Source organism: Excalfactoria chinensis, chromosome 12 (genome assembly GCF_039878825.1).
Source record: "Excalfactoria chinensis isolate bCotChi1 chromosome 12, bCotChi1.hap2, whole genome shotgun sequence".
Lineage (NCBI taxonomy): Eukaryota > Metazoa > Chordata > Aves > Galliformes > Phasianidae > Excalfactoria > Excalfactoria chinensis.
Window position 1 is genome coordinate 16,602,579 of NC_092836.1, and position 22,715 is coordinate 16,625,293.

A 22,715-nucleotide genomic window follows, 5' to 3' on the forward strand; every position below is an offset into this window, starting at 1 on the left:
CACTGGCCACCAGCAGTCACTCACTGTCACCTGCCTCTTCAGCAGCACAAAGCCAGGCTGATTCTTGGTTCTTTCTGCAATGTCTGGGAGTGTTAAACTGGAATAAAGACACCGATGGTAATCTTGTTGCCCTGGCTTTATTATTTCGTGAGCAAATCTTGAGCAGTAGCAAAGGGCTAACTCGGGTCTGTGTGGAACTCAGGGAGCGTTCTGAGCAGCTTTAGTGCTGAGCACGTCTGGTTAGGTGTGCCCGCTTCCCCTCGTGCTCAGGGTTGTCACGTACCAGTTAAGACTTGTGTTCTAAGCGTGCATGCATTCCTTTATTCTTCAGGTGATGGACCAAGGGAAAACTTCAGTTGTTAAAGTGAAGCACAGCAGTATTTTGGCCCTTACTCTTCTCTTTCTTACTCCTTGTTGCTGAATATGTATTTGCTTCTTCCAAGTCGACTTTAATCTTTGATTTGGGTTGTGTCAGTGAATGTTGTAAAACTGTGTGGGATGTATTGCTCACCTTCCTGCTTCTTTTTTCTTCCTTGGTTACCTCTGCCTTAGGCTGAGCCATGACTTCAGGATCTGGGCATGTGGACTCCAAGGCTGAGCTCACTACTTTGCTTGAGCAATGGGAGAAGGAACATGGCAGTGGGCAAGACATGGTTCCGATTCTCACCAGGTGAGTTCCATTAAATAAATTCCTAAATCGGAATATCAGAAATCACTTGAGAGCAGCAGTTTTTAGTGTGTTTTTTTGCTTGGAGGTTAACTGTTGGTAGTTAAATTTTCTTTGGTCTGAAAAGTGAGTGTAGTATTAAATGCATGCAAGTTTGGTAAGCATTTTATATTGCAAAGATCTTGCACAGTCTATCACTAAAACATGGATTTAATATGTTGAAATAGTAGAAGCTGATGGAATCATTAAGCACGTGAAATAAATTTGGTGTGTTCTTCTGAAACGTGTAATGTATTGGTCAAATGAGAAAGCTGTGAGTGTGTGGTTCCATCGGAGTGGTGGTGTGGGGTTTGTGATTGCGCTGATGTTGGTCAGTTTATGTGAAAGTAAAAGAGAGACTCATTGGATGGAGAGAGCCTTACTGAGTAAAGGTTACTGCAACTCATGCGGCATGCTTAAAGGGAGGTTAGGCATTGTTAGTCTGTTGTTACTGTATGTGTGGGGAGAAGTTGTCTACTACAAGAGGAGCACTCAAAGTATCAATTGTGGTTTCCCAAACCAGACCTCTCTTGTGTAATCTCATATTATTCTTGGTATTAGAAGACAGTCACAGGAATTCCACCACACCGTTCCTCCTCACACCTCTGCTGTCAGATCAGCAGCCTGCCTGCTGTGTGCCCAAAGGGCTTACTGTGCTCACTGGTGCATTAAGAGCAGCCCAGGTTTCTGTATCATGCTGCTCTGCATTCTTGGGTCAGGTATCTTAGTGCACAAATCCTGAGCTGGCACGGGGTAGAAAGAGCAGAAATCTGCTGGAGCTTCTGTATGCAGACCTGTGTCATGCCTCACCTTGCAGGCACAACTGCATGCTTTTTATACTGCTCCTTAAAAACAACAGCACAGAAGAGAGGGATGAGCAGCAAAAAGCCATAGCTAAACGTTTGAAAAGGAGTAGATCTCTTGTAAATCCTGAGCCATATTTTGGTGCATCTTTGGGTATTCTTTGGGACTTCTCGAGTTGCCTATATTTATGGCTAAGTCCGATAATCCTCTTTTGGTTCTCTAAGGTTTCTGTACAGCAAGCAGAGAGATGATGGATAGTAAGAGCTTGGGTATTTTGGCGGTGGTGGAGGTAACAGATCTACTTAAGGCAGGTAGCAAGGAGATGTACCCTCGGCTCTAGAAGGAGCTGGGTTTACAGTGCTTCAGAGAAAAAAAGAGAAAGCCACGTGTCTGGAATACCAGGTTTTAGATTCTCCATAGGTTAAAAAGAACTTGCTGGAAGCTGTGCTAGGAATCGTCCCCAAGTGGAGCTTGTGTTAGCTGATGTCTGGAGACAGCAGTGCTCTTGTGTATGGATTTAGGCTTCCAGTGGAGGAAGCTGTGGTTGTGCTTGTTGGTGAGTGATGTTTTTCTACTTCCTTCTGCCTTCTGAGTTACTTGGAAGAAAACTTCCCTTTGTGCATGGGTGCCTGCTGAAATGGGATTCTGAGGCAGCAGAGGTGAGAGCACAGGAGTGAGTGTTTAGACAATAGCAGGAGCACCGTGTTTGACTTCAGCTCCACAGACCAAATATGGGGTATGGTATGTTGCAGTGTGGTATTGCAGAGCATCCTGTCTGCAGTCTGTTGTAAAGGTGCCTCTATATTGTGCCTTTTGCATCAGTGGTAGTGTTGCAACTTGAATGTCCCCACAACCTCCTTCTTTGCCTTCTAAGTGAGCTAAGTTTCTGGCAAGTGAAAGTGAGAGTATGACTAAGTTTCAAAGGTGATCTACAGGGACAGTTGTAAACAGTTTGGGGAAAAAAAGAGTCCACAGTTGGGGGGGGCGGGGGAAGAACACCTGTCCCTCATGTAGAACCTCATGTGGGCAGAGAACCAGCTTAATATCAAGTGAATAAAGGAAATGTTGAAACCTGCATAAAAGCTCAGCACTTCTGTGTTTGTTCTTTTTGTTTTTGCCATTAAAGCCTTTTGTGTCATGTGTCTGTGTTAAGAGGTGAGAATGAGCTTTGGGAGTTCATCAGTGCTCAGTAGAAATGATAGGAGAGCGGAATAAGCCATAGATGCATCCAAGGCACTTCATAGTTACTCTTTGTATGCCTTCAGTCAAAGAAATATTTGATTTGTGGTTTTGTTGTTGTTGTTGTTTCATTTTCTTTCCAAAGCCAATTTTGAAGAGGCAATGCTTTCATATTTTGGTCAAATGATTGCGCCTAATTGTCTCAAAATAAACACAACCGCCCAAAGCTGATAATCAATGATTCGTGTGCTTGTTTCATCCAGGCTGTGATAGTGTTGTCATCCTTGGAACCACTCGGCAGCTTCAGCTGGCATGCTGTTTGGCTGCCTCCCTAAACAGCATGGACTGAAGAGAGTGCTCAGCTCACTTTCTGTGCTGCCTGTCAGTCTTTCCTGGCATGTACTCAGTATTATCACCTAAAAAGATGTAGCAAATCTAGGGTTCGGGTTCTCAGCTCCCCATTTGTCCCAGTTCTGTCAGCAGGTGCCTCTCAAGCTATTAGTTCCCATTGGAAAAATGAGGAGCTGGCAATAGGTATTTAAGTAGTTAGCCTTTGCCAGAAAGCCAGAAGAGCTTGAGCTGTGCCACCTGTTTGCAAGGGATGCAATTTGCATCTCTTCACATTCAGGCTTACTGAAAGGAAATATTAAAACCTTGCAGGATAAATGATTTGATATGTCAATTAATTTGAGAAGAGCAGGGAAGTACTTTACTTGATCCCGATGAACTAATTTTGTGTTCTTACAGTCTGAGCAGGCTTTATAGCATCATCTCCTGTCCTACTGGTTAGTCAGTGTAGTTCACAGAGATGGGTTTAAATAAGCTTTTTGCCTCTGGTTGACCTTGGCAATTTGTTTTCTGGAAGGTAACAGTAATGCAGCAGAAGTCGATGGCATTCTGTAAGGGAATCCTCCAGGGAAATGTTTGCAGGGATTGCTGCAGCCTTCTAGCAATTCTCCCTCCTTTCTAATAACCTCGACTTGCCTCCTCAGTTTGGAGGTATTAAAAACTTGATTCAAAATGCTGCACTGCCTGTAGGTTCTGCACTGTGCTTCAGACCTCAGCGGGGGGAGGGAGTCAGGTTGTACATCAAGGCAAGGGGATGAATCTGCTGATGTTTTTTAAACATAAAATATAGTGTAGATTAGATTAGCCTGTGAAGAGGCACCTGCCTAAACTGAATAGAATGGAATCACTTGTTTAGGGCTTATCCCACTCCAAAGAGGAACTGTAAGGGTGAAGGGTACTACGTACATTCTTATTTCTTGTAATCCTCTGCAATATCTGTTGTAGACATTACCAGGACTCTAACACGAGTAAATAAACAGTACTGGCACCTTCAGAGCATCACGCCTGTCTGTCGCTGGGGTACTGATAAGGTCTCAGCATGTTTTGGAGGGCTGGTGGGGAAACTAGAGGCAAGACTCTGTATTCACCCTTCTGGGTGGGCAGTCTGAAATCCTCTGGTAGTGCTGAATGCCATTCAAATGAAAGCTGATAAACTGTTTGATAGCACTGTGACAAGTAGGCTAACACAAGGAGCTGCGTACTGGGGCAGGATAGAGTGGATTATGCTTATTTTATGTCATTCCTTCTGTAGGATGTCTGAGTTGATTGAGAAGGAGACTGAAGAATATCGCAAAGGGGATCCAGACCCTTTTGATGACCGACACCCAGGTAAGGAATTCTGAATAGTTTAGACAGCTCTGCATCAGCTGGTACGTGATAATTCATATTTACAGGTAAGCAAAGTCTAGCCTGAATCTGTTCACTACTGATCAGAGTCTGGTGTGACTAGTATATGTTTTAAGTAGGTAATTGCAACTAGAGGAAACACTGACTTGATCAGTAATTCGTATGACTTCTATAGTTCTGTTTCTAAAAGAGGTACATCTGACTACATTATTCCACAGTCAGACTGAAGTTAGTAGTTTAGTTTAGCATTGGTCTTGAAATCTTGAGTTACATACGTCTTTTCCTGTTTCCTCTACAGGTCGAGCAGACCCTGAGTGTATGCTTGGTCACTTACTAAGGATACTTTTCAAGAATGATGATTTCATGAATGCGGTAGGTTTGCTCCAAGGACTGTACCTGTCAGGTCTTCTTAACACTCTAATGTTTTTGTTTCCTGTGTTATTGACTTCAGTACTTGTGCTTGTTTAATATTAATTTTACTGGTGGTGGGTCTGTTTCTTCCTTAGCAGTGGCCTTTAAAGTGAGTTTGAATGCAGCTTGTTTGCTGCTGCTAGAGTGACCCAAGGAAAGGGGCGGTTCATCAGCTATTCAAGAGTACTGGAATATGTGTATTAATGATTGAATTAGTACTTCTCAGCATTTATTAGTCTCTTTAAAGAAAGTGCAGGTCCTCTGATAAAAGTTTAAAAGCCTGATTAATTTCTGTAGTGGAAGTAAGTACTACTAATTCCAGTGCTTTGTCTGTGAATACTTGGAAACGCTGGAGTGCCTGTATGAGCAGAGTGTATCTGCTCTAGCAGGCTCAGGCCGAGCACTTGGAGACAATAGTCTGGCTTTTCTCTTGCACTGCTCTACCCTTACGTGAGTTAATAGCTAGAATTTTTGTTGCCCTCATCTCAGTGCACCACCTGTATCAATGTGTGTTGCTGTAAGGTTTCTACCAGATGGCTTGCATGGAGCTTTCTGTGTTAAACTGCAACTGATAAACAAAAATACCATTAAGAAAATGTGGTATTTCTTGTGTATTTGTGGGTTTTTTTAATGTTTTTTCCCCCCAGCTATTACTCTCACATGATTACACTGTTACTGAGCTGTAATTATTTTAGGCATTTGTCTTTATGAATCAGTTCAAGAAAAGTATTTGCTCAGTGAACATCAGATCAGAGGGGAATTCTGCTTCTCAGAGAAGTTATTTCTACTCCTGAATTTCAAACTGATGCTTTCCCTCTTCTTTTCTAGCTAGTGAATGCTTATGTGATGACGAGCAGAGAACCTCCATTAAACACTGCTGCCTGCAGGCTTCTTCTGGATATCATGCCAGGATTGGAAACTGCTGTTGTCTTTCAGGAAAAGGTATCTTGTATACTGAGGCTTAGTTTATAAGCTTGGTGTGTTATGTACTCCAACAGCTCATCCCACAGGAGAAACCAGTAAAAAGCAGCATTTAAATCCTACCTCTGGGAGACTCTGTTTAGCCTTATTAAAGGTTTGAGGCTTTCTGATGTGGTCTTGTTCAGCTGATCAAATCTTTAGTATTCCACAGCTTGGAAGTTTTAAAAGGACTGAGAGAACTGGAGATGTTCAGCCTGGAGAAGGTTCTGGGGAAACCCAACAGCAGCCTATCTGTATCTGAAAGAGTGCTCTAGGACATTAGGGTACAGAGTCTTTAGTGGGATCGGTTGTGACTGGACAAGAGGAAACTGTTGCAAACTAAAAGAGGGGAGATTAGATAGGATTAGATGGTTTCTTACAATATGGATTATGAAGCACTCAACAAGTTGCTCAGAAAGGTGGTGAATACCCTGTTGTGGAGTCATTCAAGAATACAAATTTCCATTCAAGAATGGAAATTTTTTAAATCCCCAAGTGCCAAACTTAGCTTAATTTCTTGTTACTAGAAAGTATATGAAATTCCATTCTGGTTCCTGAGGTTTTCTTTTTGCAGGAGGCTTTATGATGGGTAATGACTGTTTGAAGAGTGTGTTGTTCTGGTCATAAAGATGCCCTCTAGTGCCCAGTGAATTTCACATCTCATTTTCTAATATCATAACTTTTCAATTAAAATTTAATTATTATTGAATATATAACAGCCAATTCTTCAAAAATCTGTAAGCTGGAGGTTCTTACTGAAACGTGTGTCCATTCGTTATTACTATTAACCGATCTTTGACTGTGTTGTACCTACATCTCAAATTATGTGCAGGGCTGTGTGCGAGGTCTTGTCATGCTAATGAAGTTCTGGTTTGGTGTTTCAAAATCCAATAATGATCTACAGGAAAAAATAATAGAGTCTTTCATTCTAACATGTAGTCTTTTAATGAACTGTTTTAATTAACGCTTCTTTGGCATTCAGCCTTGTTAAGAAAACTTGCCTGGCAGGCCATGTTCAACCGCTTCTGAGTTATACTGTTAAAATATTAACAGTATTGAACACTGTGGTTTTCTATATGTGGGTTGGTATAATTGCATACATTTCTCCCTTCCCCAATCAATACATATTTACAGCTGTTGAGGATTGCTCTTTTGATTGGTGAGTTATTGTTAATGTAGAGTTCCTTCTGCACCAGGATGTTTGCTTGTTTAAAGTGACTTTTCAACTACTAAGCTGTTAGAGAAATGTAATTTACCACTTGATTTTTAACTTAGTGTAAATTCAACAGCATTTCTTTCGAACTGCCAAATTACTGGAGAGCTCTATTAGTAAAACTGACAGGGAAAGAATGCTCAGCTCTTGGAATTGCTTTCTTGTTTTCTGTGTTCTAGGAAGGCATAGTTGAAAATCTCTTTAAATGGGCACGTGAAGCTGATCAGCCACTAAGGACGTACGCAACAGGGCTTTTAGGAGGAGCAATGGAAAACCAAGATATCGCTGCCAATTACAGGGATGAGAATTCACAATTGGTAATGATCTCTTGATGCACACTTTCGTTTGCAGGACGGATATCTCTTTCTTTATTGAGAGCGTGTGGCAGCACTCTCATGTATGTGTTGGTGTATACATTTTATAGTGGTTATAGTAATATATTTACTCAGTAGCTCATACTTTCTATCCTTTCCTGACTGAATTTGCTGAGGCTGGGGTATGCAGCCCAGTTATTCTGCTACACTGTGTTCAAATATGCCTATGAAAACCTGAAGCAAATACTGTACTTCTTGATGGGTCTCATGTTCCTAGTTTCCTTGAAGCAGAAATTCCAAAGACTTAGCTATTGCGTGTGGTAGCTTAAACACTGGTCAGCATGGAGATAACTTCATAGGAAATGTTATTCTTAATACAGTATATAAATCTTTCACCAGTTCAATGCTAAATCTATATGATGATTATCAGCAGTTGAGATGACTGTCAGAAGAAGGTCAGTTAGGCAAAGTTGGTTTTCAGAATGGGGTACAGCATCACTTACAGTGTGTCAGACTGTAGGTTCTTAATGGGTTTCAGAGCACGTTTCTTTTTCTTTCAGGAAAACAAGTGAAGATTTTTATTGTTAGAGTAAAAGCCATAGCAAAAAGGGGCGGGGTTTTTAATTCACTTTGAAATGGTTATTTCTCTGGGGAAATGTGTATTTCAGCATGCCTGGTATTTTGTGCGATAGACTTCTGTATGTGGTAAGAGCAGAACTATGGCCAGTGTGAGCTGTATGATCAAGGCAGGAAGTGTGTTCTCATGAATGTTGCTTTTGTGAAACAGGTTGCTTTGGTGCTTCGAAGGCTACGGGAGTTGCAGGTCACTGAAATGACCACAAAACAAGAAAATAAGCGCCCCAGTCCTCGGAAAGTGCCATCGGATTCTCTGCTGCCTTTAGATGAAGAGGCTGTGGATATGGATTATGGGGAGATGGCGGTGGATGGAGAGCAAGAAGAAGTGGCTGGGGATATGGAAATCTCGTTTCATCTCGATTCGAGTCACAAGACCAGCAGCAGAGTCAACTCTGCTACAAAGCTAGAGGATGGGGGATTAAGAAAAAGCAAATCAGGGAAACAACATGAAAGAGATGGCTTCCGGAAGGCCAAGCAAAAACTGGGCTTCTCTGCTTCAGAACCAGAGCGGATGTTTGTTGAACTGTCCAACAGCAGCTGGTCAGAAATGTCCCCTTGGGTGATTGGCACTAATTATACACTTTACCCCTTGACTCCTGCCATAGAGCAGAGGCTCATTCTTCAATACCTGACTCCCTTAGGGGAGTATCAAGAGGTGAGCATATATTTGAAGGTGGGAGGACTCTGTCAATTCTCCTGACAAAACTGTTGGTGGTATTTGGGGAAAAGCTCTGAGAGCTATTTTATCACTCACCAGTATAACCTGATGGCATTAAGATCAGTAACTTCTCCTGAGTTGTTGGCTTTCGAATTGATGAAGTTGTTATTTTGAATGGTTACCTACCAAGTAATATTCAAACCTGATCCTAGCAGTTGTGTGGAACAGTAGTCAGAGCACAGCGCTAGGAACCTTATTCCTGCTTTCTGTTAACTTTGAGTGATTATTTACATGATGCAGGGTAAGTCATTGTGTATGAAATGCATGTGTTTTTTTCTCTTTACTCCTGAGAAGTCAGTAGGTTCCACCATTAGAAGTCAGAGGCAATAATGAACTTAAAGTTATTTCTGTAATGGTCTGTGTGACTTCTGCAGTGTGTCTGATGAGAAATGGCAGTGTAGATGCAGATGCTTTTGAGAGCTCTTGTTATTTAAAATAGTTGAGCTGCATCAGATTTGCCAGAGCGTTTCCCATTCCTCTTGATTTTTTAACTATGTCAGCTTAGCATAGATCTGCAGACCACCCTCAGCTGTGTAGTCATTTGTAGGTGGTTTAACTGAATCTAAGATGCAGCAAAGCAACACAGTTTTGCTTTGTGTGATACACTGTGTGTGTGTGTCCATGTGTGTGCCTTGCTTCTGTGAGAACCAAAGGCACTGTTATCCCCCTAATTCCCTGCATGCTGACTGGATCACTTCATATGCCAGCAGTAACAGGATAGAAAAATAGGAATTAGTGCTGTAAAACCATTATGTGCAGAATTATGTTGAGGGTTTGGTTTGTTGCCCTGCTCTCCTGTTTTTTCTGTTCAGTTGTTGGGTAGTTGTCTTTGCACAGATGGAAAGTGGAACCTATCACCAGGGTGGTATCTGTGTGGACTTACCATAGCTGCACTTGAAGGAGTGCCTTAAGATTTCCTGTGGCAGCTGTCATGCACCTTGCTGCAGTCAGCAGATGTATTACAGGAGGTCTGTTAACCTTTATTGCTTCCTATGGATGGAGCTGGTTACCACTGACCTCTCATAACAGGTATCTGCCAATAGGGGGAAACTGGGGGGTTTGAAAGAGTAAAAGCCAAAACGGACCTTGAATTTCCTGTGAAACATTCAGCTTGCCTCCCAACATTGTTTTTCTCAGCTATTACCCATCTTCATGCAACTGGGATCAAGGGAGCTGATGATGTACTACATCGACTTGAAGCGAACCAACGATGTGCTGCTTACTTTTGAAGCCCTTAAGGTATGTCACTTCTGTAATGCAGAATTGCACCATAAAATGGGAAAAGCATGAAGTGTGTTTGCATGCATCAAAGGCAAATGCTTGCCTCCCTTAGGCCTGTGTGTGTAGTACAGTCCCCTGGGATTGGCTGCACTGTGTTTTTGCTTTTATAATTCTTGGGTATTAAAAAAAATATATTATTATTAGTTGTGGGTGAAGTGCCACTGATTTCTTCTGCTATTTATCCATCTGAAGGTGGTAAAAAGCCCTTTTCCCATCAAAACCTTACACTATTACTGCCCTTAGGTGGAATTCCTGTTACTGTCAGGGGTGTTTGTGAGGTTCATTTGTCTGCAGATTTATTTCCAAGCAGGAGCATTCCTACAGAAGGTGTAGTGACCTCAGCTGCAGGTGGGGTTGGGGTTGCAGTGATTCTTCCTGTCTCCTCCTAAAGTGTAAAACAAAGTGATAGTGGTCTTTTTTTGCTTGTTGTTTATCTTTGTATGCTTATTTCTGGAATATGTTAAAAGTCAACCTTATTTGGAGCATCTTGTAACATTCCTATCTGTAACTGATAACGTGCTAAACGTGACACATGGCATTTAAGATCGAATTTGTTTTCATCCAAGAACCGTTTCTAATTCTCCATAGTTAAAGGGAAATTCTCAGACTAGGAAGAAGAACCTGTTCAGTTGTGACTACCAACACTGATGAGATACACAAGTAAACTGTTCAGAAGACAGACAAAAAAATGCAAAAAAAAAACCAACAAACCCCAAATCAAACCATCAGTTCATTCCTTTTGTTATCTTTACTCACTGTACGTCTACGGTGTCCTTCTCAATTCTGTGCTTATCAAGACATTCAGGCAGCTGTACTGTGAGCCAAATACTGGTGCAGGCATGGATAAGAGCTCACTTCCCCCCCAGCCACTCCAGATTATCTTTTATATCAGTTCAGCAATAGTTTCATTACTACGTTAAGGAATACTCACACTTATAGAAGGGTAAGGGCAGATGTACAAAGTGGGGAAGAAGGGAAAGGCTTGGACAGCATAGGTTTGTGATAGGTTAGGCTCAGCAAGCAAGCAAGAAGTTATTATTTCCAGTGACCTGAGGTTGTAGAAGCCTACTCCCAAAATCTGCAATGGAATATATTGACCAGTTGAGGAGAAGGGGATGTCTGCTTCTTTCTAGCAGGACTGGTGATAATCTTAACACTGTGCAGTCAGTTATTGTCTCAGGAGCATACCTGCAAGAAATACATTGGTGGAGGAAAAAAACCCAAACCACAAAATGAGTGTTTTCTTCAAGCATTAGTCAAGCAAAAGAACTTATCAAAGTGATAATATTTTTTTAACAACGAGACATAATTGCTTTAAATGCCATATAAAAGTTATATGTAGACCAGATATTATGTTGTGCAGTTAAATGTAACAGAAGGAGGAAGTAAGGTGGATAAAGCGTGAAGTGCTTGTTTTCTGCCATCTGTTTTCCTACAGCGGGGGGGGAGGAATTGATGATGGTCTGAAGAATTCTATCATCTGCTTTCTTCTTTCCTTAGCATTTGGCATCATTGCTGCTGCATAACAAGTTTGCAACAGAGTTTGTTGCTCATGGAGGCGTGCAAAAGTTGCTGGAGATTCCTCGTCCTTCCATGGCAGCCACAGGAGTCTCCATGTGTTTGTATTACTTATCTTACAATCAAGATGCAATGGAAAGGGTAAGATTCATTCTTTAGCTTAACTGCTGTAATTTTAGTGATTTCAAGGGACCTGGTCTTTCTACCTTTGTTCAAATGTAAAATAAACATCTCCTAAGTTAAAAGCAAATTTGTATAAGAGTCTCCGGTATGTGCAGAGGCAGCAGAAAGCATAGAAATAATGGTGCATTCGAGTGTTTTGTTTCAAGGGTGTGAGTTTCAGTTCCCAGGGAACGTAACTGAAATCCGCTCTGTTTTTAGCATTGCCTCATTACTTCCGTTCACCCTGTTGTTCCCCTTCCCTAAAGAAGGAAAAATTCCTCCTTTCTCACCCATCTTTCCTTTCCCACCTGTTCCAGCATTCTCCTGTACTTGAGATTGAGCTTTTTTCCATCCACAGTCCAGGTGTGGACAGCTTCAGCGTTGTCTGGTGCCTTGGTCAGATTCCAGACAGCAGTGCAATTCCTTCGCTGTTGGCATGCAGCAGAAGACTGATGCATTATGCAGGAAACCAAGTTAAAGGACGTTGAGTTCTCTTTGGCCTGAGCTTATAAATGTTGAAAGAGCTGATAATGAAGGCTAGTTGCTCACCTCAGATTTCAGTGTTTCTTAGAAATGCATCATGAAAGGTTCCTCCTGTCAGTTATTAGTGCTCTTCTGGCAAGGATCTTTTCCAGTAGGTTGACATGTCATTCTTCCATTAAGCTTCAGTTTCCCAGATACTTGAAACAGTGATTCTGTTTCAGTTTTCCACACTGGCGGCAGCCACTTGTGTGCTAAACCAGATCCAGCAATTAATGCAGTTTATTCTATAGTTGCAGCTGTGCCAAGGGAAGGGATGAGGGGGTGGAGAAAGATGAACTTCCAGCTTGTAAGCATTAGTGCTGGTATATGGGAGGATCCTGCTCTGAGATCCGTTCAAAGCTACTGCAAAATTATACCCTTAAGCCATCTAAGTCTGCCCTAATTTATGAGTGATGACTGTTTTGATTCTGGCCTGTCCTTGGAATTTGTATGTTTTTTTGTAATTCATTTGAAAACTGGACCATTTAAAGTAGTAACTCTACGTTCCTGCTTACTTTGACGTTTGGAAGCTGTCCTGAGTGTTTCGATTTGACATGTTTAACACTCTTAGTCACATATATAGTTGACTGGCAGTGGTTAAGGGCCTGTGTATAGGGATACTGCTGGCATTTATGTGAGTGAGCTCAAAAACTTCTGGGTAACTGTGGTTGACAGTTCTGTCTATGTGTCACGTCTTTTACGATGGCAAGAAAGGCAAAATGAGCGCAATGTTTTCTTTTTGCTCATTTTGTCAGAAAACAGACTTGTGCTGTATATGTATTGCTTGGCGTTTCTCTGAACTGAATTTGTCATAAGAAAACTGTGTTGTTTTGTTTTTTTTTGAATGTCACTGAATGAAGACTGTTGTATTTACCCTGTTCATGTCAGGGAATGGACCAGTTGCTAGTCCTGTGTTTCTGCATGGTGCTCTTGTAGTCTCACTGAGGCTGCATTTTGCTGATCTAGAAATGGGGCTTTTATTTCACGTCTCAGATATCAGTTACTCCCAGCTACACTAGGGACAGTTGTACCCTCAAAGAACTGTCATTCTACTCAGACTAATCCTCTCAGCAGCCTGTTTGAAGTCCTTCTCAGTAAAGTTCTTTTGCTTTCTAGGTGTGCATGCACCCCCATAATGTGCTTTCAGACGTGGTGAACTACACCTTATGGCTAATGGAGTGCTCCCATGCCTCAGGCTGCTGTCATGCTACTATGTTCTTCTCCATTTGCTTCTCCTTCCGTGCTGTCCTGGAGCTCTTTGACAGGCACGATGGCCTTCGTCGTCTGGTTAACCTGGTAAGAACTGCAGTTTTATGTGTTGAACAGGGTTAAAATCAGGTTTTGTACCCTCTGCAATTACTAAAGTGTGGAGAGTTCTGTCTGGTTGTGTTCTGGTTTGTTTGTTTATTTCTCTTCCCAAAAGATAGGAAAGGTGAGGTGAGTTTTCTGAGCGATAGACAGGAGAGTATTTCCTGAACAGAAAAAGCTTTCATCAGCTGTCAGAGAGAGTTGGGTACAGAAGACACATAAGCAAATTCAGTATGGTTCTGATACAAGTGTGGCTGAGAATTGTAGATGCAATTTTTTCTGGTGTGAACTGATGAAACTTTTTTTCTTTCCACCTGACTTTCTTGCTGAAGATAAGCACCCTTGAAATCTTAAACTTGGAAGACCAAGGAGCTCTCTTGAGTGATGATGAGATCTTTGCCAGTCGCCAGACTGGGAAACACACTTGCATGGCCTTGCGGAGATACTTTGAAGCTCACCTTGCTATCAAACTTGAACAGGTGAAGCAGTCACTCCAGCGCACTGAAGGGGGTGTTTTGGTCCATCCGCAGCCCCCATACAAGGTGAGCAGCATGTGTGACCTCCCAGCATTGACAAAGTCTGTATTGTATGAAACAGAGACTGAAAACATTGGAAATGGCTTTAATTGCTTGTAACAAATGATACTTTTCAGACATCATATACTTTCTAGGACTGCAAAGAAAGAAAATGTATTATTAAGCTTATTATTGCTTATTATTGTTGCAGCTGCTACAATTCTTCTATAGCGGATAATAAATAATTTGCAGGGAAATGATAAGTTCAGTGTTGACAAGACTACAGGTTTCAGTTTAAATCACGGCAGTGAAGGACTTGATGAGCAAATTTGTAACCCTTGTGATCTCTCTCTAATGCTTCCAATTCTTTTCCCGGCAGGCCTGTTCCTACACCCATGAGCAGATCGTAGAGATGATGGAATTCCTCATCGAGTACGGGCCAGCACAGCTCTACTGGGAGCCAGCAGAAGTTTTCCTTAAGTTGTCTTGTGTCCAGCTCATGCTTCAGCTCATTTCAATAGCATGTAACTGGAAGACGTACTATGCAAGGTGAGCTGTTTTAGAGCTGTAAGTTGTGACTTATGGGCAGGATGGCCATAGGTTTTCTATATTCCCTCCTTCTGTTAGAGTGTCTAAGGCAGGTGGTAGGGGCCTGTGCTGTGGTTACGTGGTGCTTATAAAAGCACAGTAGAAAGCAGAAGTAAAACCTTGAAGTAGAGTGAGATATGCCATGAGAATCATGAATAAAGATGCCTCACACCTTAGATTTGAGAAACCAGCATCATAGTACAGCTTAGGCACAGTTCTGTGCTACTTTTATTTGTTTACCTCTTTGTTACAGAAGGGTTTTAGGAAACGTTTTAGGTAGAAGATGAAGTCAAGATATAACTTAATCCTGGAGAAGAAGTGGAATGTCTGGGTGAAGTAAGTGTAGTTTATATAAGAGAGGATGTGTATCACCTTTGTTCATTTATTGGTACTTGAAATTTGCTGAGTAGTTACAACATTGCAAATGTTGCAAAAATGTTGCATTGAATGTGCAACAGGACAGTGTTTGAGCAGGGGAAAAAGTCTGAAGATGAGCTCAGGCAACACACAGTAACAGTGTTGCTAGATGATACACCACCGGCTCTTACACTCAGCATGTTTGTAGAGAGGCTTAGCTTGTAATTCTGCTTCTACGTTTCTCCTGTCTGGGGCACTGTAGTATTATCTTCCTGTGGTCCCACTCGCCCACAGCCCACCCCAAAATTTGCAGCGTTCTTACTCTATAAGAGAAAGGGAACTGTCCCAGAGTCTGATAGAGATACCATTAGGCTCCTGTCCCCAGTTCAGAGGGAGGATGGGTGCAATGTTCCAGCCTCTGTTTATCCCAACGGGCATCTGCTCTCAAGAGTGTTGGTGTAATCCTCTAGAGATATGCTCACTGATGAGTCACTGTCTGCTGTGGCTAGTTGTCATCAACTGTATTCTTGTCACCAGGACTCCCTTCTCCTTATTTCTGCTGCAAACAGGAGCTCCTTGCATGGCTTAGCTTGAAAGCCTTTGAAATCTGTTCTGCTTCTGCAGTCCCCTGCCTTCCTCCCTCTCTCACTCAGGTTGCATTCTCCTGGGTGGTTTCGGTTCTCCTGTTTTTTATTCTCTGCAGCTGTTTCCTAATTGCAGCTTGGGTTAACTCCTGCCTTTCCATACAGCCTTCAAGCCATCAGCCCTTTTGTTTTTCTCCATTGTTCTGCTCTTCCATCTCTTGTTCAGCAGCCCTTTTCGTATTCCACATACCTGTGTCTCTTAATCTGGTGCCTAAGCTGATGTTTTTATCCATATCCTGTTTAGCAGTAAATCTGACAAACAGCTCCCCTTCACTTGAGAAAGAAAACTTTTCTACTTTATTGGCAACAAAGTTTATTAGACATGAATGTTTTTAAACTCAGATGTGGAGTTAGGTGAAGAAGCTTAGCTTGGAATGTTTTTGTACATGAGTCTAGTTTGTGCTTCTGTAATTTAAAAATTCCATTGCTTCTGGGAGCCTGTGGGCAGGATGAGATGCATGTCAAACTGCAGGTGATAGTGTGCATATTTACAGTATGTGAGCAGTACCTTCTGTGAGAACCAGCCCTTTAAGAGAGGCACATTGACCAGAAAGCATCATCAAAAAGTATCAGACGTGACAGATTGATCTGCTGGATTAGAGTACACTTGTAAGAAGTTCTCACATTGCTTTCAGGAACGACACAGTACGCTATGCTTTGGATGTGCTAGCCATCCTGACTGTGGTTCCTAAAATCCAACTGCAGCTGGCAGAACCTGTGGATGTGTTAGATGAAGCTGGATCTACTGTTTCCACTGTGGGTAAGCTGAATGTTGTCCTGATTAATCACACCCTTATTAATCGTCTTCTATGTGTTGTTGTTTTTCAGCTGGCTGTTTCTACACTGAGAAAAGGGTTAAAGTAGTGCATGCAGAGTTATCATTAGGGATGCAGGTAAATGTAAGAGTAGACTGCAGTTAAAACTGTCATGATCAGTGCTATGGTTGTATTTTAAATGTGAAGGCATGATCTGTGACTCACGCTTGTTTTCAAGAGCTCATTAAATATGGATGTAGGCAAATTTGCTATTGTTATGGGACTGTTAGGTTCCCTCAGCTTCCCAGAAATTTAGGTCTTCTTGGGAATATGGGAGAATTATTGTATAGATTTTGCAGAATCACAGAATCATAGTGGTTGGAAGGGACCTCTAGAGATCGAGTCCTGTCCCCCTGCAGAGCAGGCCCCTACAGCAGGCTGCACAGGTAGGTGTCCAGATGGGTCTTGAATATCTCCAGAGAAGGAGAATCCAGAGCCTTCCTGGGCAGCCTGTGCCAGTGCTCCATCACCCTCGGTGTGAAGAAGTTCCTTCGCATGTTGGTGCTGAACTTCCTGTACTGCAGGTTATGGCCTTTCTCTCTTGTCCTGTCCCTGCAGACTGCTGAAGAGGTTGGTCGTGGCTCCCACACTTAAGATAATTATAAACATTAATCAGATCCCCTCTGAGACTTTTCTCAAGGCTGAATAGCCCTGGTTCGTTCAGCCTTTCCTCTGAGTCATACTCTGTACTCTGCCTTTGTTTGAGTTATACTCTAATTGGCTACCTGCAGATTCAGCGTGCAGATGAATAAAGTGTAGCTGGGTCAGATCTAAGGCCTAAGTGTTAAAGAGATCCTGACTTCCTTTTTTCTATTCATTTAAAGAAAAAAAATATAAAGATGATGATGATCGGTTCAGTGCAGAAGAAATTGTCTTTTGCTCAACTCTTTTTCTGGACTAAATACCTATTTCTGGAAGGAAGTTTTGATCTTCTGAAGTGGACTTGAAACATGTAGATGAATTTCACGTAGGAAACTACGACATGATTTATTTCTTCCCCTTGATAACAGTCTCCTTTCTTCCCCTCCTTGTCTGCATTGTTAATATATTCTGCAAGAGTTGCTTCCTGTAGTAAGAATTAGAAGCATGCCTGTGCATCTTCTCTGTGCCAGGTATCTCAGCGATGGCAATCCTGTGCCATGCTGGAGCTCTGACAGCTCCTTGCTTATTGATGAGGAAGTGGAGGAGCATGAGAGTGCTAAAAAAAAACCCAAACAAACAGAACCAGAAGACTTTTGTCAGAGAGGCAGGGGAATGAATGTGTCTAATGCTAGTTAGGGAAAAAAAATGAACTTTAGAAATCCCCAGAAGGAAGAGGAATTAGGGATTTTTCTCAGGTTTGTGAAAGGCTCCCTTACTTAACTGATGCAGCTGGAAGAGTATTAAAGGAATTGTTTCTTTCCCTCACTAGGTATTAGTATCATCCTTGGAGTTGCTGAGGGTGAATTTTTCATCCATGATGCTGAGATTCAGAAATCAGCCCTTCAGATCATCATCAATTGCGTGTGCGGCCCAGACAATCGCATCTCCAGTATTGGCAAATTCATCTCTGGAACTCCTCGGCGAAAGCTTCCTCAGGCACCTAAGAGCAGTGAGCACACACTGGCTAAGATGTGGAATGTGGTACAGTCCAACAACGGCATCAAAGTGCTGCTGTCATTGCTGTCAATAAAGATGCCAATCACAGATGCAGATCAGATCCGAGCGTTAGCCTGCAAAGCCTTGGTGGGGCTCTCACGCAGCAGTACTGTCCGGCAGATTATCAGCAAGCTCCCACTCTTCAGCAGCTGTCAAATTCAGCAGCTGATGAAAGAGCCGGTGCTTCAGGACAAGCGCAGTGAGCATGTGAAGTTCTGTAAATACGCTGCCGAACTGATAGAGCGTGTCTCTGGGAAGCCGTTGCTGATTGGCACAGATGTCTCCCTGGCTCGGTTGCAGAAAGCAGATGTGGTGGCTCAGTCAAGGATCACGTTCCCTGAGAAGGAGCTGCTGCTCCTGATTCGGAACCATCTCATCTCTAAGGGCCTAGGAGAAACTGCATCTATCCTTACTAAAGAGGCTGACCTACCCATGACTGCAGCATCTCATTCATCTGCCTTCACCCCCGTTGCGGCTGCTGCCTCTCCCGTGGCCCTGCCTCGCACTCCTCGCATAGCTAATGGCATCTCAGCCCGTTTGAGTAGCCACACTTCTGTAGGTTCTGCTGCCACGTCTGTCCACGCTCAGGCAAGGCCGCCTGCATCCCAAGGTCCGCTTGCCCTTCCAGGCCCTTCTTATGCCAGCAACTCTCCTCTGATTGGCAGGATTAGCTTTGTCAGGGAGAGGCCATCTCCCTGCAACGGCAGAAAAATAAGAGTGTTGCGACAAAAATCGGACCATGGCGCCTACAGCCAAAGCCCAGCTATCAAAAAGCAGCTGGACAGACACCTTCCTTCCCCGCCCACGCTGGACAGTATAATCACAGAGTACCTTAGGGAGCAGCACGCCCGCTGCAAAAACCCTGTTGCCACCTGTCCCCCTTTCTCTCTCTTCACTCCCCATCAGTGTCCTGAGCCAAAACAGAGGCGCCAAGCGCCAACTAACTTTACCTCACGGCTGACCCGCAGGGCAGCCTTTCCGAAGTACGGAGGGGTGGATGGTGGCTGCTTTGATAGACATCTTATATTTAGCAGGTAAGGAAGAAAAATGTTTCTTGCTCCCTCTCAGAGTGTGCCCTGTGCTGAAAAGCCTTGCCTGAAATCAGGCTGTAGAATCCCACAGCAGAGCCTCCTTGGACAGACAAGCATTTCAATTTGCAAGGCAGTTTTAGAAGTTGTGTATCTCTTATACTAAGGGTCAGTACTAAGGATACAAAACACGCTAATTTCAGATTGATATTAATTAATTGGCTGCGTCTGTTGATGAAGCTCATATTTCTTTGTTCTCCTTTGGAAGACATATAATGCCAGTTTTACAGGAGTGAGTGCTTCAACATAATGATGTACTGTAACAGAAGTACTTGGTCATGCAGGATTGTTGCAGACACTGTTGTCACATTCTTACTTGACCAGTAGGCTTAGAATTAACATTTAGTTTGTCTTAGAAGAAAACTGTAACTTCAGCCTATACAATTAATGAGGACTGATTTTAGTGTCGTCGCTTCATGCAGTAGTTCCGTTTTGCTTTTCTGCTCTCTTTCTGGTAACCCTTTTTCTACCTTCTTTAGGTTCCGTCCGATTTCTGTGTTCCGGGAAGCAAATGAGGATGAGAGTGGCTTTACCTGTTGTGCTTTTTCTGCACGTGAACGATTCTTAATGCTGGGTACTTGCACAGGGCAGTTGAAACTGTACAATGTATTCAGTGGACAGGAAGAGGCGAGTTACAACTGCCATAACTCTGCAATCACGCACCTTGAGCCATCGAGGGTGAGTAATTGGAGACCTGTGCTGAGTTCTGAAGTTCTTGTAGACTAAAGCCTGCTGCATTTGGGGCACATCTATAAATCTCAAGTGCACCTGCTGGCTGGCCTGCAGTGCCTGTGATCAGGGTACTGGTAGTGGTTACCTACTGCATCTCATTTACTTTCTTCTCAAGATAATGCATTGAGAAGATGCAGGGGCTGTGTGTCATTGTAAGTAATGGATTTTGAAGTGACTTAAGAGTTGTGAGATGTAATGCCAGAATATATCAAACCGGGGAAAAAAAAGCATTTTGTGGGGGGTGATTCTGAAGAGAAATAGAAGGTAACCAACTTAAAGCAGGTAAACACCACTCAGTGGTCATCAAAGTTCAGGCAGAGATCAATCCTGCTTTTGTCTGCTATTAACATCACAGATCATTCCCGTTGTTATATGTAATGTTTTCCTTCATCTACGTAGCATAAAGAGCTCTTGGTATAATGTTGAGTGCTGAGATCCTCACAGAAGCAGTTTAGTGAGCTCAAAACTTGCTGTAATTTTTACAAGATTAATTTAAATCTAAACGAGTGTGCACAAGTAAAACAATAACCTGTTTTCCCTGGTGTTCTTTTTCCTTCCTTCCCCTCCACTCCTATCCGGAAATACAGGATGGATCCTTATTGCTGACATCTGCTACATGGAGCCAACCTCTGTCTGCATTGTGGGGAATGAAGTCTGTCTTTGATATGAAGTAAGTGTGTTCTGATCTCTGTTGGGTATTCAGTTGGAAACATTCAGTATCGGCAGAATCCCTAAGAACAAGCTCCATGGAAGAACAGGACAGCACGGCTCCCCCAGTGTCTGTTCTGAAAACATGAGAAAAGTAACACACTTTATTTTTAGCATCTTCCCTGTTCTGTTGAGTACAGATATGTTCTGCTTACCTGGAGAGTCATCTAATGCAATTAAATGAGCAAGATGACCCTTGTTCCTGAAGGCAGAGAATTACGTTTGTGTTTTTATTCTTATGTTGGTAAGATTGTCATCTTGACAGCCTTTCTGTAACCAGTCACAGAATTTTATGACGTGTTGGTTTTGTGTAGTGAAATTTTTGGACCCGAATATCCCAGAGAAAAGTTATGTCAAATTGAGTTGAATATTTACAATCGCTCTCTTGACATCTTGATTGACTCTACCTATAGGCATTCCTTCCCTGATGACCAATATGTGGAGTTCAGCAAGCATTCTCAAGATAGAGTCATTGGCACAAAAGGAGACATTGCCCATGTAAGTACCAGTAAAAGTCATGGTTGTGAAGCTGTGAGAAGAGTTTAATGCTTCGCAGAATGTTTATTAGCAGGTCTGGGTGCTGCGAGGCCCTGTGTGAGCTACAGGAAGAGCTTTGAAAATACCCTTAAAGAGAAGTTATTTGCTATAAACTTGACCGTATTGTGTGTAAATACTTTGTGTTTAAGCAAACTAGTAATTCCTGCCCATTTTTTAACTGAATAATCTGGAAGTCAGATCAGTTTGTGTGTTGCGTTTATCTGTTAAACAGTTTGTTTGCCCATATTAGAGAATTGTTTCTTTGCTGAGTTTGAAGTAGAGCTGGGCTCCGCAGAGTGTTACAGATTAAACTGATTTGAAATGGCCGTAAAGCCTTTGTTCTTCATTAAAGCCCTAACAGTTAAAGCCCATTAACAGTTCTTAAAGATTTTTAAGACTGACAGAGGAATGGTTATCTTAAGAATGCTTTTGCTTGAAATGATGAAGCAAAATGGGGCTGGGGTGATTCTAGATGTGATATAAAACATGGGATGTGTTAAGGTGCGGGTATGTTACAAATTGTGACTAATGTTTCTCTTTCTTTTTAATCTAAAAGATCTATGATATTCAGACTGGCAACAAGCTATTGACTCTGTTTAACCCAGATCTTGCCAACAACTACAAGAAGAACTGTGCCACATTTAACCCCACTGATGACCTTGTCCTAAATGATGGTGTCCTCTGGGATGTCAGATCAGCACAAGCCATCCACAAGTTTGATAAATTCAACATGACCATCAGTGGTGTTTTCCATCCCAATGGGCTGGAGGTCATAGTCAACACAGAAATTGTATCCTTCAGTATCACCCTTCAGTGATAATGGGTTGAAACCTGAATATTTTGTTTGAAAAACACAGCTGTAAATTATTTGATGTGTTATAAATTATGTTCAGAAGAACAGCTTTTGTCTGGGAATCCAGTAAATAAGGACTCTCAGACAATTTAAATCTGGGCTATATTTCTGATTTTGGACTAATGGAAATACTTGAGATTTTGTTTTTCTAATGCACTTAGTGATACTTTTACTGTCTTGCATTCCCTTACCAAGATGTACCTTGAAGCTACTGCAGTAACATCTGACAATTGAGAATGATGTCCTCAGTAAAAACCTTTTTGATTTTGAAGGTAGAGTTGGGATCTGACACTGGTTCTTTTATGTTTTCAAGAGAGTATCAGTGAGGTTTCTTGAAAGCAATTAATCATCTCTTCAGCACTGTACTGAAAAGGAAGCAGACACTTTCAATGATCTGTTGCTCCTTAGCCTGTATTTCTTCAGTGGGACCTCCGAACTTTCCATTTGTTGCACACAGTTCCCGCACTGGATCAGTGTCGTGTGGTCTTCAACTATACGGGCACAGTTATGTATGGAGGTAGGATTTCTTAGTCTTAATTACTCTGTTCATCTCTGATAGTTATGAGTGGATGCTTGTTCAGTGAAATCAGAAGCTTCAGAGCTTCTAACTTCGAAGCTTACTGCTCTGTGTGAACTATTTAGTGGTTGGTTTTGGTTGCTTTTTTGTCCCCAGGGAGCTGATGCTGCATGTATTGCTGACAGAGATAACTTTCTCTAACATCAGCAATGTCATAACTCATTTGAGAGATTAAAAAAAAAATTTAAAAAATTAACCTTTTGAAGAAGGAAATGTTTGCAACAGCAGACCTGACG

The 22,715-nt window shown here is 42.2% G+C and overlaps 1 protein-coding gene across 1 annotated transcript in view; it reads left to right on the forward strand.

The window, feature by feature from the left end:
• Positions 1 to 22,715, forward strand: part of DCAF1 (DDB1 and CUL4 associated factor 1) — a 42,883-nt gene that overhangs the window by 3,710 nt on the left and 16,458 nt on the right. The window contains exons 2-19 of the mRNA XM_072347741.1: positions 553 to 670; positions 4,290 to 4,366; positions 4,683 to 4,756; positions 5,624 to 5,737; positions 7,148 to 7,285; positions 8,070 to 8,573; positions 9,774 to 9,875; positions 11,418 to 11,576; positions 13,236 to 13,415; positions 13,760 to 13,969; positions 14,322 to 14,491; positions 16,167 to 16,291; positions 17,758 to 19,018; positions 19,552 to 19,750; positions 20,392 to 20,474; positions 20,926 to 21,010; positions 21,606 to 21,839; positions 22,326 to 22,419. Coding sequence (XP_072203842.1) covers positions 561 to 670; positions 4,290 to 4,366; positions 4,683 to 4,756; positions 5,624 to 5,737; positions 7,148 to 7,285; positions 8,070 to 8,573; positions 9,774 to 9,875; positions 11,418 to 11,576; positions 13,236 to 13,415; positions 13,760 to 13,969; positions 14,322 to 14,491; positions 16,167 to 16,291; positions 17,758 to 19,018; positions 19,552 to 19,750; positions 20,392 to 20,474; positions 20,926 to 21,010; positions 21,606 to 21,839; positions 22,326 to 22,419 — 3,919 coding nt within the window. The 5' untranslated portion in view covers positions 553 to 560. The remainder of the gene's footprint in view (positions 1 to 552; positions 671 to 4,289; positions 4,367 to 4,682; positions 4,757 to 5,623; positions 5,738 to 7,147; positions 7,286 to 8,069; positions 8,574 to 9,773; positions 9,876 to 11,417; positions 11,577 to 13,235; positions 13,416 to 13,759; positions 13,970 to 14,321; positions 14,492 to 16,166; positions 16,292 to 17,757; positions 19,019 to 19,551; positions 19,751 to 20,391; positions 20,475 to 20,925; positions 21,011 to 21,605; positions 21,840 to 22,325; positions 22,420 to 22,715) is intronic.